Source organism: Vulpes lagopus, chromosome 15, assembly GCF_018345385.1.
Source record: "Vulpes lagopus strain Blue_001 chromosome 15, ASM1834538v1, whole genome shotgun sequence".
NCBI lineage: Eukaryota > Metazoa > Chordata > Mammalia > Carnivora > Canidae > Vulpes > Vulpes lagopus.
Window position 1 is genome coordinate 9,754,279 of NC_054838.1, and position 14,926 is coordinate 9,769,204.

At 53.4% G+C, this 14,926-nt stretch overlaps 2 protein-coding genes across 3 annotated transcripts in view; one reads left to right on the forward strand and one right to left on the reverse strand.

The window, feature by feature from the left end:
• OTOG (otogelin) overlaps positions 1-1,021 on the reverse strand; it is a 90,891-nt gene extending 89,870 nt beyond the window's left edge. Inside the window, 2 exon segments of the mRNA XM_041730653.1 lie at positions 700-806; positions 915-1,021. Coding sequence (XP_041586587.1) covers positions 700-806; positions 915-1,021 — 214 coding nt within the window.
• USH1C (USH1 protein network component harmonin) overlaps positions 900-14,926 on the forward strand; it is a 45,688-nt gene continuing 31,661 nt past the window's right edge. The window contains exons 1-8 of one of the 2 annotated variants that reach the window (XM_041730244.1): positions 900-1,055; positions 7,915-7,982; positions 8,719-8,862; positions 8,943-9,081; positions 13,970-14,078; positions 14,213-14,237; positions 14,424-14,481; positions 14,784-14,878. In XM_041730244.1, the coding sequence (XP_041586178.1) occupies positions 1,020-1,055; positions 7,915-7,982; positions 8,719-8,862; positions 8,943-9,081; positions 13,970-14,078; positions 14,213-14,237; positions 14,424-14,481; positions 14,784-14,878 (674 nt within the window). In that variant the 5' untranslated portion in view covers positions 900-1,019. The remainder of the gene's footprint in view (positions 1,056-7,914; positions 7,983-8,718; positions 8,863-8,942; positions 9,082-13,969; positions 14,079-14,212; positions 14,238-14,423; positions 14,482-14,783; positions 14,879-14,926) is intronic. The other variant, XM_041730242.1, reaches the window with a different exon arrangement.

Sequence of the window (14,926 nt, forward strand, 5' to 3'; positions counted from 1 at the left end):
CAGGCCCCCACCCCGGGTTAAATCCAGGCACAAGCCCCCTGATCAAAGATCCCCACTCTCTCCAATACGCCCCTCTCTTGACCCCCTCTTTCCTCTCAGTCTGTCCCGGACTTGGTTCATCACTGTCTTTACACTCCAGCACTAGACCTAGGAGTTGAACAAACTGGATGAATTGACTCAAATGAACCAGATGGGATCTGAGCCCTGGGTAAAGGTCAGCAGTAAATCAAGGTGTCACTGCCAGGCCCTTCCATGCCTCAGTGAGTGTGTGTGTGTGTGCCTGTGTGTGTGTGTGTGTGTGTGTGTGTGTGTGGAGTGGGGTGGAGTGGGGCTAGGCAGGTGGGAGGGGAAGTCAGTTCAGGAGGGATACTGATACCCCACTGATTCAGGCCTCTGTGAGCGCATTAGACCCGGCCCCAAGGAATTCGCAGATCAAAGATTTCCTCCTCCGGGGAATTAGCCCGTGGAGAAGGCCATTATAGGGGGTAGGTCGGCTGAAAGAGAGATGCCCCGCAGGGGTGAAAGCCTCAGGGGCCGAGCCAATGGCCCGCTATCTGCGGATCCTTAGATCATCCCTACCCACCCTTGTGAGAGTCTCAGGACCTCCTCCAGAAAGTATTCTGACTCCTACAAAAAAGTCCCAAGTCTCCTCCCCACGTTTCCCGAGATCCTGTCCCCCAACGGCTTGTGTTTGGAGACCCGTCCGAGGGGAGCGCCGGCCTCGAGTCCGGCCGCCGCCGCCGCCACCACCACACACGCCCACGCACTCCAGACCCTTTGCTCGGGTGTCGGTGGGAGGCGACAAGCTTCAGGACAGGTGTTCCGGGCGTCCCAGCAGCCCCGCCCAGGCCCCGCCCAGGCCCCGCCCACCGCGCCAGGCCCCGCCCCCACCGCTCCCGGGCCCCGCCCCCCACCGCTCCCGGGCCCGCGGCTCTCCGCTGCGGCTCCTGCCGGCTTGGGGCCGCCGGGCACCCGAACGAGCGAGTTGTGCGGGCGACGCGGCCCCGCCTGGCCCAGCCATGGACCGGAAGGTGGCTCGAGAATTCCGGCACAAGGTCAGAGCTGCGAGGGGCCCCTACAGCGTTCAGGACCCCGGAGTCCTGGCTGGGCGGTGGGGGGATGGACGCGCCCCGCGCTCCCCTCCCTTTTCTAGCCGGGCCTCAGGGCTGTGGACGGACTGGGACCCCTGTGGGTTGTTCGGTTTCCAGCAGGGATCCCCAGTAAAATAAGGGAGGGGGCAGGAGGACTCCAGGTGTAGGAACCCGTGCACCGATCTCCAAAAAGTTTTCTTTCTCCTTGCGCTTCCGAGGGCGGGGGCTTCTCTGGTGTTGGAATTCCTTGCAGCCTTGGCCTGAGACAGGAAGCTTCTCTGAAATGCCCCGTGGTGGGCAAATCCCAGCTCCTAGTGCCCCAAGCTCAGCGCTGTTGGAGCATATGCAGAGGATATGGGACAGTGTCTGAGAGGTGGGGATTGGTCGGAAGGGAAAGTGGTCCTCTCTCTCTGTCCTTTGACCTCAGAAAACTAGCTAGAAGCACTTTAGGGAGGCTCCTCCCCATTTCAGGGCATTTCTTAGGGCCTGAGAAGCAGGTAAGGAACTGGTGCTGACCAGGGGGCAGTGGGAGGAAAGAAGGAAGTACAGAGAGTCAGCCACATTCTTCAGACAGAGATCTACAGCTCCCCTGGTGTGTCCCAATAGGAGACCTCAGGGATGGTCCAGGATTCTCAGAGGCTCTCACTGAAAGCTACTGGATTTCACCCAGGGCATTTCCTGAACAGTTTCCAGAGCTGTGCAGGAGCTACTGAGGCCCTGAAGTGAGAGAGGACCACTGGCAGTAACCCCAGTGGACCTCCCCACCAGGACTCAGAATGCTTCAGAGCTCAAGGGGGAAGCCAGGGGGGTCTAGAGCTACCCACAGGCCCTACCTGAGACGACTGTGTGCCCTGAGGCCCTCATAGAGCCCAGAGGGGCAGTGTCTTTAGACCAAGCCAAACCTCTTCTGAGGCCTGAGGGCGCTGAGCTCAGGTAGGCAAGGTCCGGGTGCTTAACCCTTCTCTCCCCACTTAGAGGCCCAGGGGAGCCAGAGTAGCCAGCCAATGTGTGGGCCACGGGAGCTAAGTGCCAGGGGGCAGTCATTCATCTAGTAAGTGTATTTTGAGTACCCACTCTGTGCCAGACCTCCTCTGTGCCTGGAATTGCTGGCTGCACAGGTGAGAGAGGGACCCTACGCTATGGCTGGGTGCTGAGTGTGGGGGTCGAGGTTTGGTGGAGTACAAAGGGGGAAGCTCTACTGCCATGAGTCTCCTAAAAAAAGAGGCCTTGGGGATTTCTAAGAGTGAGAGATGGCTGGAAGTTCAGCAGGAGTTTGGGGACTGGCAAGTAGCAACCGGAGCACGAGACAGGGTTCACCTGCGCATCCTGTTGCACAGGGACACGAGAAGAGAAATTTCAGCTGCTGAGGACATTTGGTGAGTGTAGGTTTCAGGCAACCCACTTTGAAGGAACCCAACCTCTGTCCCCTCCCCCAAGACTCAGGCTTGAATATCAGTTTCCTGCCCCTGGGCAGAAAGAAGGTAACATCAGGTCCTCATTGGCTTTTTCCCTATGGGTACTAGTCTTTGCCCCTTTTTGGAGAATTACCCCTGGGGTCCATGGTGTCTGACTGCACCCTGAGGTTAGCCTCTGTTTTTCTTCTCCAGGCCCTGCAGCCTCCTGCCGGCCTCAGGCCTCTGTATTTCCACTGCTCTGCTCTTCCTCATCACAGGAGTCATTACCTATTAATGTCCCTGTGTGTGCAGGCGGGGCAGACACCAGGCTGGGCAAGGCCCTGGGCTGGACTTTGTGCCCTGCTGTTTCCGAGACAACAGCAGCCTTCCCCTCCCAGGTTGGAGATCACCTAGGAACTGGGGAGAGAGGACAAAGCGGCAGAGGCTACAGCTGGGGGCACAGAGCCATGCTGGGCGAAATTTACAGCTCCTGCCGATTGCTCTCTAGCTGTCCCTCCATTGGTGTTGCAGAGCACATTTACCCCTTGGGAATGGCTTATGACCTAAATCTTTAGTTGTTGGAGGTAGCATGAAAAGTGGCATATTGTCATGGAATGTGCTGTGTGGCCTCGAGCAAGTTATTAACCTCTCTGTGCCTCTCTGATTTGTTTAATGAGGAGAATAATAATATTTAGCTCATAAAGTCCTTGTGAGTGTTGGAGGAGATCTACATGCACATAGGGAGTTCAGTGAGTCCTCAACGAATGTCTGCTGTTGCTATTATCTGATGTTAGGCAGAACGGGGTCCAATCTCAACCCTGCCACTCACTGCCAGTGAGACCTTGGGCAAGTCATTTAATCTGGGCTATCATTTCCTCAGCTGTGAGATGAGGTTCACAGTGCTTACCTCAGGGGGGTGATTAGGACTAAGTAGGAATTCAAGGACCAGCTACTCTGGACCTGTAGTAACCCTTTGGTCCACAGCCACCTGGAGATACCTACTGAGAATCCTGGTGGATGAGCCAGCAGGCTCCAGGCTGGGGAGGAGAGTCTGTTCCTCTGGGCTTGTGCAGTTTCCCCAGGACATCGGCAGCACTTTCATGCCCTTCCCAGCAACAGCCTTGGGCCAGGATACCAAGGAGAGGGGAGGGCAGCATCAGAGACTAAGGCTCTTCCCTGAAGAACCAGCTTTTCAAAAGAAGCAGGCTGCCCCTCTGCTCACTGCACCTGCACGTTGCAGGAATTTGGTTACTCATTTGCCCAAAAGGGCTTTATTGCCTGGTTAGCAATCATGCATTTATGGATATCCGTGGTGTACCCTGCCCGAGGCCAGCCAGGCACCTGGGGGTAGAAAGAGGGGATAAACGAGGGGGTCAGAAAGAGCCTCTGCCTTCCAGTGTTTTGCTAATCATGCATGCATCCATATCATAAACGTTGACTGAGCTCCTAATATTATGCCCAGCAGTACTCTAACCATTGAACAATAAAACAGAGTCCCAAAAAATAAAAAAAATAAAAATAAAATAAAATAAAACAGAGTCCCTGGCTCCTTAGTCAGGAAGACAGACAGTTAACAAGTAACCCAATGCAAGTATCATATAATGCAAAGTAGTGATAAATGCTATGAAAAAAAATAAACTGGGATGAGAGGATAGAGAGCAACCAGATGGTAGTCAGAAAGGTCTCCCTGAATCTAGAAAGAAGTAAGGAAGGAGCCTTGGAGATGTATTTGGAAGAACATTCCAAGAAGAGGGAACAATAAGTACAAAGGCCCTGAGGCAAGTGTCTGCTTGCTGGCTTTAGGAACAGCAGGTGGGATGGTGTTTCTAAGAGGAATTATGGATTGAATAGAGTGTGGTGGGGGCTCAGTAGGCCACGGTCAGGACTTTGGGTTTTGTTCTCCAGTGATGGGAAGCCAGCCATGAGGGGACGGCTTTCCGTTTAAAAGGGGTTGTTCTGAGTGCTGGTAGAGAGCAGACTGAGGGGGCTGGGAGCAGAAGGGGGACAGGAGACAGGAGGTGAGGGCTTGGACTAGCATGAGGAGTGGTGAGACCCAGAACTCAGGAGAAGATAGATCTGACAGGCTCTGCCGGTGGGTGGCTCTGGGTGTGGAGAGAGAGGCATTGAGAGGAAGTCTACATTTTGGGAGGAGCGTGCTGATGAGGACAAGAGGAGAGATAGCAGAAACCAAGAGTTCCATTTTGAATGTTTTGAGATGCCTGTTCAACCATTGAGCCAGTAGCTATGGGAGTGTGAAGATGGCGGGAAGAAGTCTATCCTGGAGCCTCAGTGCATCCTTGAAGGATAAGTGATCGTTCAAACCCCAGAGACCAGTGAGGTCACTTAGGGACATGGTGCAAATGAAGAGAAGGCCCAGGACAGAGCCAGGGCACCCCAACCTTTCGAGGAGAGGAAATGGGGAAGGAACAACAAATGAGATAGGAGAAGCAGGGAAGGAGGGCACTGGGTCAAGTGCCACCAGCTAGCTAGCAGGACACAAGTGTCTTGAAAAGATGAAGAATAATAAAACAAGAAAAGAGCAAACCCAGTACTACCCAGGATGCATGCTCTGAAGGCCTGAGAGGAAGTGTGGCTGGATCCATTCATCCCATCCCATCAACATTTTTGGAGGGCCCACAGTCTGCCAGCTGCTGAGAACATAGAGTCTGTATTCATTTATTCCCACTTAGTTTTATTTGACAAACACTGAGAACTTACTATTTGCCAGGCACTGTGTCAAGCACTTAATGATTATTAATTTAAAGAATAATTTTAAAAAACCCAGTGATTAATCCCTCACAGAAGGATGAAATCCTATGAAGGAGGTATGTTTATACCCATTTTACAGATGAGGAGAATGGAGCACAGAGAAGCGCAGACCCAGGTGAGGAAGGGACTTGTTGGCCTCACCCTGTGCACTCTTCCCGGGCCTGTGTCTGGGCCACGCACAGATTAGCAGGGAGACGAGAGGGTAAAGAGAGGTGGAGAAGGCTGCAGAGTGGGTCTGGGGGCACCGAGGAAGAGATGCAGCGCACATTTCAGAACCCTTGAGATCTGAGAGCCCTGGGCACCGTCTGAAGTCCTTTGTCTGTATTCACTTATTTAATCCCCACAACAGCCTGAGGAGGGCAGATGTTCATCGAGTGGAACAACATGCATTATTTAATTTGTTCTTGCTCTCTTTCTCGCTCTGGCTGGGTGCACACGTGGAGTTGTATTTGCATGAGCTGAATGTTGTTTGCTCCCCCTGTGCAGCTGTCCTGAAGGGGTCAGTCCACAGGGAGGAATGCCAGGGAATGAGGCTAGAAAGGGCCCAAGGCTCAACCCAGAGTTTTTGCCTCAAGGGTCTCAGACAAGGACCCTGAATCCCAATCCCCCTCATACAGACCTGTAGTAGAGGGCCAGTTGAGCATCAGCCAGAGAATGCTGATGCAGGTTGGAGGGGACCTGACACAAGGTGGGCGGGGAAGGAGGGATTGAGTGGTAAAATCTTTGCAGATCATGGGCTCCTTTAGAGTTTCTTTGCCCCTACCAAGCACAATCCAAGAAAAGGAATAGCTTTTCTTTTTAAGATTTTATTTATTTATTTCAGAGAGAGCATGCTTGAGAGAGAGCACAAGAGACAGAGCACAAACTGGGGCTGGGGTGGGGGTGGGTGGGTAGGTGACTGGGGGCTCAATCTCAGGACCCTGGGATCATGACCTGAGCCAAAGGCAGATGCTTAACTGACTGAGCCACCCAGACACCCTGAAAAGGAAAAGCTTTTTAAATCGAATTAGAAAAAGAAGATACAGTGTTTTGCACACAGTAGGTGCTCAGTAAATATGTATTAGACAAGTGCACACAAAAATTCTATCTGCTAAGTGGATACTATGTGGTGGTTAGGAAAAAGGCAAAGGTTTTGGTGTATTAGACAAATGCATACAAAAATTTCTATCTGGATAGAACCAAGTAGATACTATGTGTGCCTTAGAAAAAAGGCAAAGGTTTTGGAGGCAGCGGTCTTAAGTTGGAGTCTCAGCTCTACTGCTTTTTCGACCCTTCTTTCCTCATCTATCAGATGGGGATGATAATATCCACGCACGTCAGAGGTTTGTTCTAAGGTTAAAGATAATTCACGTAAAGCTCCTCAGACACGGTTGGCAGTCAGCAAGCAATAGGACCTGAATGAGCGGACAAGGAGCAGTGCAAGGACTGGCTTCAGGGAGCCCCTGCTCTAGGGCACTTTGTGCCATACTCCTGCTACCTGGCGCTCAGGGAGGGCCCCTGGCATGCTGTAGTCTGCGGCAGCAGGGGCCCGCAGAGGCGCACAGTGCCCAGTGGTGCCTGCTGAATGATGAACACACTCCAGTTGCTCTAGTCTAGAGCCTTCCTTTTATCCTCTTAGCTCAGCCCTGGGTCACCACCTTCCCGTCACTCCTCAGCACACATCTGCCACAGCCCTCCTGGATCTGTCCCTCTTAGCTCACTTCCAGCTTGTCACAAGAGAGTGGGTCACAGACTCATGCGAGACTGCCCTGCCTCCTCGCACCTGAACGCTGCCTTCATTTAAGGGGAGTCCAAGCCCACTCTTGTAGAGCCTTTCCTGACCATGCATAGCTCAGAGCCTCCTCACCCGCCTCCCAGCCTGAGGCCCTTCTTGCCCTCTTACTCAGTCTTAGGCTAAAGAGAGAAAGCCAAGGATATGATGTATAGAGATTCACGCTGCACTGTCCCAGGGAGTGGAATTTGGGGCTCCTCTACCCACCAGGTCCCTTGGGATTGAAGTGCTAATGAAACAGCTCCTGACCTTGACCTTGGAGTCCCAGCCATTGACGTCAGCAAACCTGAAATGATGTAACTTGACTCTCCCCTTGGGGGGGAAGCGGGGGACAGAAGGGACCTGGAGAGGTGAAGGAGTGGTCAGGAGGCTGACTAGTGGACAGAAGTCTGGGCCAACCCAGCTTAGGCCAGGACAGGACGGGGTGGAGTTGCCCCTGGCATTGGTGACACAGAAGGACAGTAGGGTGCTTCCAGAGGGTGGGATGTGCTATCTGAGCGAGTGGCCCAAATCCTTTCTGAAAGCGGTTATCCGGCACTATAGCCACCATCAGGTAAGACCATGGGCTCCTTCCAGACCGGGGAGCTGACACTGGCATTGCCACTCGGGACTGTGCTGTCAAGTGGAAGGTCACGCGTGTGCATCTGACTATGCATCCACCGGGGGGAGAGGTTCAGCCTGGCCACATCTGGATTTGCACAAGTACTCTGGTGGCATCAGGGTGATCTGCATGTGGCTGATGTGTTACTGTCAGAGGACCCTGACTGCCCTCCTCTCGCAGCCCCAGCCCCGTGGACATGCTGAGGAGTGGCAGTGGCCTACCCCTCCCCTGGCATCTGCTATGGACGTGCTGGGCCTGGGGTTAGAGTTCTCCCCTTGGGTTTTCCAGGTGGATTTTCTGATTGAAAATGATGCAGAGAAGGACTATCTGTATGACGTGCTGCGGATGTATCACCAGTAAGTGTGCGGGGTCCAGCTCCTGTGGACCAGCCGGGTACCTCTGCCTCCGGGAAACTCTGGGCTGGGATGTTCTGAGATGGAAGGACCTCTCCCTCCCATCCTGGGGGCTCTGGGAGAGGGGCAGACGCTCAGTGCTCCTGGGAATCACATGGACATGCCACGCACTTGCCTTAGCAAATACTTACACAAATACTCAGTGCAGAGCCATTGAAGGGTTTAAAGGAGGGGAGTGACATACATTTAGAAAATATCAGACAGGCATGAGCAGGCCGGCTGACAGCTGGAGAAGTGTAGGCCGAAGATGCTGAGGGTCTGAGAGGTGTGAGGAGTCATGGGAGGGATACTGTGAGGGCAGCTTACCTGTAGGGCAGAAGTGGGGACCAGGGTTCAAGAGGAGTCACCAGCATCTCACACGAGGTTTCCCGGCTGGAAAGATCCTGTGCTTTAGAATTAGGCAGAGCTGAGTTTGAATCCTGGCTTGAGTTCATCTGAGACTGGGTTAACAATCCCCACCTGGCCTGTTTCCTTGTGACATTAAATGTGGAATAGTGAAGCTCATGAGGCCCCTGGCCCAGAATTAGGGGCTCTGGGCTTTACAGGAGCGTTCTCTCCACTTCCAAGGCCTGGACTCAATGGGTGAGCACCCAGCCGAGGACCAGTTCCTCTGGGGATCCTTGGGTGTCAGAGGCCGTGGCCATGGATGAGACTCCCTGTGTTCCCCGTGTCTCTGCAGAACCATGGACGTGGTCGTGCTTGTGGGAGACCTGAAGCTGGTCATCAATGAGCCTAGCCGCCTGCCACTATTTGACGCCATCAGGCCCCTGATCCCACTGAAGCACCAGGTGGAGTACGACCAACTGACCCCCCGGCGCTCCAGGTACAGACGGTGCCACCAGGCCAGAGGCAGGGGTGGGAGAGGTCACCCGGGAGGGACATCACTGGCTCCTCCCATGGCAGGAAGCTGAAGGAGGTGCGTCTGGACCGTCTGCACCCCGAAGGCCTGGGCCTCAGTGTTCGTGGGGGCCTCGAGTTCGGCTGTGGGCTCTTCATCTCCCACCTCATCAAAGGCGGTCAGGCTGACAGCGTTGGGCTCCAGGTGAGTGAGCAGAGTCCCGCAGAACAAGGGGTCAGGGCCTCGGCCTTCCTGCCTCCCCTCACAATGGGATCGCCTCGCCTTTCTGAGACATTAGGGGAGGAAGAGGCCCACACATCCTGACAGATTTTCCTCAGGCCCATAGAAATCAGGCTGCGGGCAGTTGCCTGTTTTCTTCAGTCAAGCTGGGATATATCACCCAATCCCAGCTATTGACCCCTCCCCTACTGCAATCCCCCCCTCCCCCTCCCCTACTTCCCAAAGGAGGAGCGTAGTTACCTCCTGGCACCTGAAGCTCTGGACGTGTAGCCTTTCACTGGAAGGGAGAAGGAAATCCCACTGTAGTGTGGTGTTTGAGAGCATAGACCCCAGAGCCAGACTGTCCTGGCTTTGCAACTCATGAACTATGGGACTATGAAGAAATTACTTAACCCCATGCCTCAGTTTTCTCATCTATAAAATGGGGATAACAATAGCATTCCCTACCTCATCGGGTTGTCATGAGGAGACAGTGGATTCATATCCTAAAGTACTAACAAAAGTGCCCAGCACATAGTGCTATGTGTTTGTTAAGTAAGCAGGGACGGAGATTTAATGAACACCTGTTTTGTGCCAGGTGACGTACTCACAACTGGTCCTCATGATATCATCCCCATTTTCCAAAGTTAACAGACTTGAGTAAAGTCACAGCCAGGAAGTGGCCGAGTCAGGACTTGAACCCAGGTCTCCGGACTTCCAGGCCCAGGGATCTGTCTTCAGCACCCCAGGGTGCCTCTCCCTCGGGGTCCCACACCTCCGTGCCTGAGCAGAGATGGGCTGACCTCCAGATCTCGCTCCTGCTGGAGGAGCCCAGAGCTGGGTTCTTGTGCGCCCAGATCGAAGAGGCCCTCCCAGCCCCCCCCCACCCCAAAGCTGCCAGCATGTTTGTTATCAGGCTGCCAAGACAGGGGCTTTGGGGGGCTCAAAGACTTATGGTACAAGAAGTGGGAGCGGACAGACATTGCTTTGTTCTAAATCCCTGTCTCACGGCTCGCCAGTGGCGGCTGAAATTTCAGCCACTTCATTACTCTTCTCCTGTGGGGCACATTTTCCAGCCCAGAAACACAGCCAGAGGGAAAAAAAAAAAAAACATAATGAGCTCCTCTCTCAGCGTCGACGGAGGCCCTCTTTTTTTCCGGGGCGAGCTCTCCTACTAGGACAGGCATTTCTCAACGATGCCTATTGGGGCCATCGGGGCATTTTAATGCAACTCAGAAGTCTACCCTCCCACCTGTTTCTCAGGCTTATAAATTATCTTCTCTTTCTTGGGCTGCTGGGCTCATCTGTCCTTTGTGCCCCCGTCCCTCAGATCGTCATTTCATTGTGGCCTTTGCACAAAGGGCCTTTTGCACGGTTCCACGCTGGAGCGAGAGAGAGGAAAGCTGATACGGTAGCCTGAGCCCCAGGGGCTGTATGGGAATCATTCTGACTGGGGTCCCAAACAGGTTCCTTTTAGGAACAACACAGGGAACCTCACTCAGAGGAGCTTGGGGACAACATCCGCATCCATTCACCTGTCTGAGGTTCATGTTTCTGGGAAGATCTCATGCCTGAGATCTGCAGACAGGAGAAGATTCTGGAAGGCAGGGGAGGGACATGTTCAGACACAGCCTGGCTAGACTGAAGGACCTGCTGATTTGATCTGTTTTGTCCACCTACTGGATATAGTTTAGATTTTTTTTCAAGTGTGTCCTGTCTGAAGCTTTGCCCTCTGCTCTGCACAGGGCCGCCTGCACTGTACCACATGCTCTGCAGTCCCAGGCTAGAGAATGATGCTGTGTGCCTTGGTTGTCCTAACCCTAAAATGGACAGAGTAATCTCTGCCTTTCCTGTGGGACTTGAGGTCACTTGTGACAGGTGGCAGGAATCCAGAGAGGACAGGATGTAGGGAACTGCAGCCAGGCTTGGCCAGGTGCCCTCCCTCTCTGCTTCTAGATGCCCAAGAGACAAAACTTGTTGTCTATAGGGGAGACCTGACTTCAAATCCCAGCAACACTGTTTACCAATGGGGTGACCTCAAGCAAATGACTTTTTTGTTTGTTTGTTTGTTTTTTGTTTTTAAGATTTTATTTAGGGGCACCTGGGTGGCTCAGTGGTTGAGCGTCTGCCTGCCTTCGGCTCAGGCTGTGATCCCGGGGTCCTGGGATTGAGTCCCGCATTGGGCTCCCTGCATGGAGCCTGCTTCTCCCTCTACCTGTGTCTCTGCCTCTTTCTCTCTCTCATGAATAAATAATAAAACAAAAAAGAGGCAGAGACACAGGCAGAGGGAGAAGCAGGCTCCATGCAGGGAGCCCAATGCGGGACTCAATCCCAGGACCCCGGGATCACAGCCTGAGCCGAAGGCAGGCAGACGCTCAACCACTGAGCCACCCAGGTGCCCTGAGCAAATCACTTCTGTTCTGATTCTCAGTTTCCTCATTTGAATAACAGAAACAGAGTTGCTGTAAAATGTGGGTACAAGGAGCTAGCCTGGCTGCTCTCCTGACACGAGATGTCCCTAGAAACCTAGAGAGGTCTTTAGCAAGCCCGTCTCTCTGGTGTCTTTTTGAGCCCCTTGCCACTCTCATCAGGCCCCTAAGAGGACTGGGGTGTGTGGAGGTGTGGAAGGGAAACATTGAGGTGGTAACATCGAAAAGGTGACTCTGTAGGGATGTTGAGAGGGTGGGAGTTGGCCTAGGTGAACCCCTCACAGGCTGCATGCCTGCCCAGCTCCCAGACCCCACAGAGTCAAGTTGTGTCCCCTACATGTACCAACAAGTCCCCAAAGGGACAGTACATATGGTGTGAGTTAAGCTGCCGGTTGACTTGGCCTGGCCTCAAGCTGGAGAGGGGCACCCAGGATCCAGTCCCTGTTTTGCAGCTCAGGCTTCGTGACCTTAGATAACATCTTCTCCCTGGGCCACAGTTTCATCTGATAACTGAGGGTCCCTCTAGCCCTGCAGTTATTAAGTGAAGAGCTTTGGGACTGATCCCTAGAGCTAAGGCACCTGGAGGGGCCTGCAGCAGCATCCAGCAGGGGATGAGCTCACCACAGCTCTGTATCCAGGGCTGGCCCTGCAGGCCGGTGAGCCCCTGTCTCTCCTGATCCAATGAGGCCTGATGTCCTGCAGAGAGAGCAGGAGTCTTTAGGGCTTGGACCCAATTAATGATAACAATAATGACCATTTATTGATTACTGATGGTATACCAGGTGCTGGCTGGCTTACACGTACATGTTTAGTTCTGGAAGCAACCAGAACATTTCCCCATTTTACAGATGAGAGGAACTGAGGTTCAGAAGGTTCAAGAGACTTGCACAAAGTCCTTTTTCTTCTTCTGGGGACAGCATCCATAGACATTCAGAATGATCCAGCATTTGACACACAGTTGTAGGCCATCCTATAGCACAGCCTTGAACAAAACTAGGCTGCTCTGAACCCCTGCTAAGAGAATCATTTACCTTTAGACCAAGAAGAGTGGGAAGGCACCAAACTCTGCATGTGGCACGTGCTCAGGCCAGCTTTGAGGAGTTTGTGCTGTGACACCTACAGTTCTTTTTTTTAAGATTATTTATTTATTTATTCAAGAGGGCAAGAGAGCGTGGGGAAGGAGCAGAGGGGGAGAGACAGAGTCCTCACTAAGTGCAGAGCCCGATGTGGGGCTCGATCTCATGACCCTGAGATCATGACCTGAGCTGAAACCAAGAGTCAGACACTTAACCAAGTGCACCATCAGGGTGCCCAGGTACCTAGAGTTCTTAAAAGGTCTAAAATGAAGAAACGCAGCAGCAGGGGGTATGGTGGTTCCATGTGTGCTGTGTGTTTGTTGACAGGATCAAGCATGCTTTCCCTATTGAAGAGCAGAAAATCATTGTGAAAGTCTTGAAGGCACAAGCACAGAATCAGAAACCTAAATAAATAATGAAGTTTTTATGAGTAATAAAAAAAAAATTAAAAAAAAAAAAAAAAGAATTGCCCAAGACCATTCAGCTAATGAGAATAGAAGCAGGGGTTTGAAGCCAGGACATCTGACACCAAAGCCTTGTGTTTATTCACTGTTCTTTGCTTGCCCAGCATGGGGGTCAGAGGCCAGGGCTGTGGCTGAGTTAAAATGTCCACTGAGCTTCCACAGGGTGGGAAGAAAGAAACTGCATGTGTGTCAGTGATGCGAACTTGAGTCAGGAATCATAGAAGTTCCCCGCCCTGACTCACTTACGGTGTTACAGTGATTAACAAAGACTGGAGAGCTTGCTCCTTGGGGCGGGGTGGGGCAAAGGCCAAGGAAGAGCTGCTTGAATCTAGGTGAAGGGGTGTCCTTTGCATGGGTTCCAGATCCTGATGGTGACCCAGTGGGGCAAAAGGGGCCCTGAAGGGGCACCCGGGTGGCTCAGTGGTTGAATGTCTGCCTTTGGCTCAGGTCGTGATCCCAGAGTCCTGGGATTGAGTCCCACATCGGGCAGGGAGCCTGCTTCTCCCTCTGCCTGTGTCTGTCTCTCTCTCTCTCTCTGTCTCTCATGAATAAATAAATAAAATCTTTAAAAAGGGGGGCACTGAAATGAGGGCACAGAGTCCCGAGTTCTAGTTCCATTCTGTTGCCCACTCTCTGTGCCTCTCACCTCCCGTGTTGGTGCTCCCATCTGCAAAATGGGTCAGAAAGACTGCTTGGAAGTGTCACTACCATGGGATCCTTTAGACTAATGGAGAGTGCGTTGGTTATAACAAAGTACTAGGGTCCATGCCAAGGTTTCTTCTGAGGGAAGGTGTGGTCAGCGTCCCTCTTCCTGGAGAGCAGGCCCAGAGCATCTGGCGGCAAGCCTGCCCAGCTGCCTGAGGCCCCCTCAACCTAGTGCCCATTCCCTCCGTCTGTGGCCAAGGTAGGGGATGAGATCGTGCGCATCAACGGATATTCCATCTCCTCCTGCACCCACGAGGAGGTCATCAACCTTATCAGGACCAAGAAGACTGTATCCATCAAAGTGAGACGTGAGTGAGGCCAGAGGGCAGGGGGCACTCAAGGAGGGCATGGCTAGGGTGGGGTAGGCAGCGGGGTCCCTGGCTCCTGGGGGAGGAAGAGAGGGCAGAGGAGCCGTGCTAACTGCCTTGCCTTTCTCCCACAGACATTGGCCTGATTCCTGTGAAGAGGTGAGCAGGACCCTCCTCTGCAGATTCTTCCCCGTGGGCTCAGGGTCCTGGGATTGGCTGTGGGGTCCGGCGTCAGCCCGGCCAGCACTGCTTCTGGAGGCTCCAGACGGGCAGATCTGGATTTGGAGCCTGGCTCCTCACACATCTGTCTCTAATGACTGCTCTTCTATTTCCCCTTCCCACCAGCTCTCCTGACGAACCCCTCAAATGGCAGTACGTGGATCAGTTTGTGTCAGAATCCGAGGTAAGGGTCAGGGCCACCTCTGCTGGGGTTTGGATGGGGTTGTCTTCAGGGAAGGGCAGCTAGTCCCAAAGGGAGGGTTGCCCCAGAGATGTGCATTCAGGAGCTTCAGACAGGCTCCGAGGGCATCCAGAAGGTCCCTGAGGGTGCTGGGCCCTCAGCCAGGTCCAGCTGGTGCAGACATACCCCCCAGGGATATATCGGTGAGCAGTCCCATGTGGTGATAGCGGTGCTTGCTCTAAAGGGCTTTGTGAAATCAAGAGCCTCTTGCACACCCAGTGACTCTTATCTGGTACTTCCTCCAGGGTGGGCGGAGTACCCTGAGCTTCCCTGGCAGTCGGGAAAACAAGGAGAAGAAGGTCTTCATCAGCCTGGTGGGATCCCGGGGCCTTGGCTGCAGGTAGGTGGCAGGCCTGCCCTGAGGGTCACTCATGGCCGAGAGACCCCA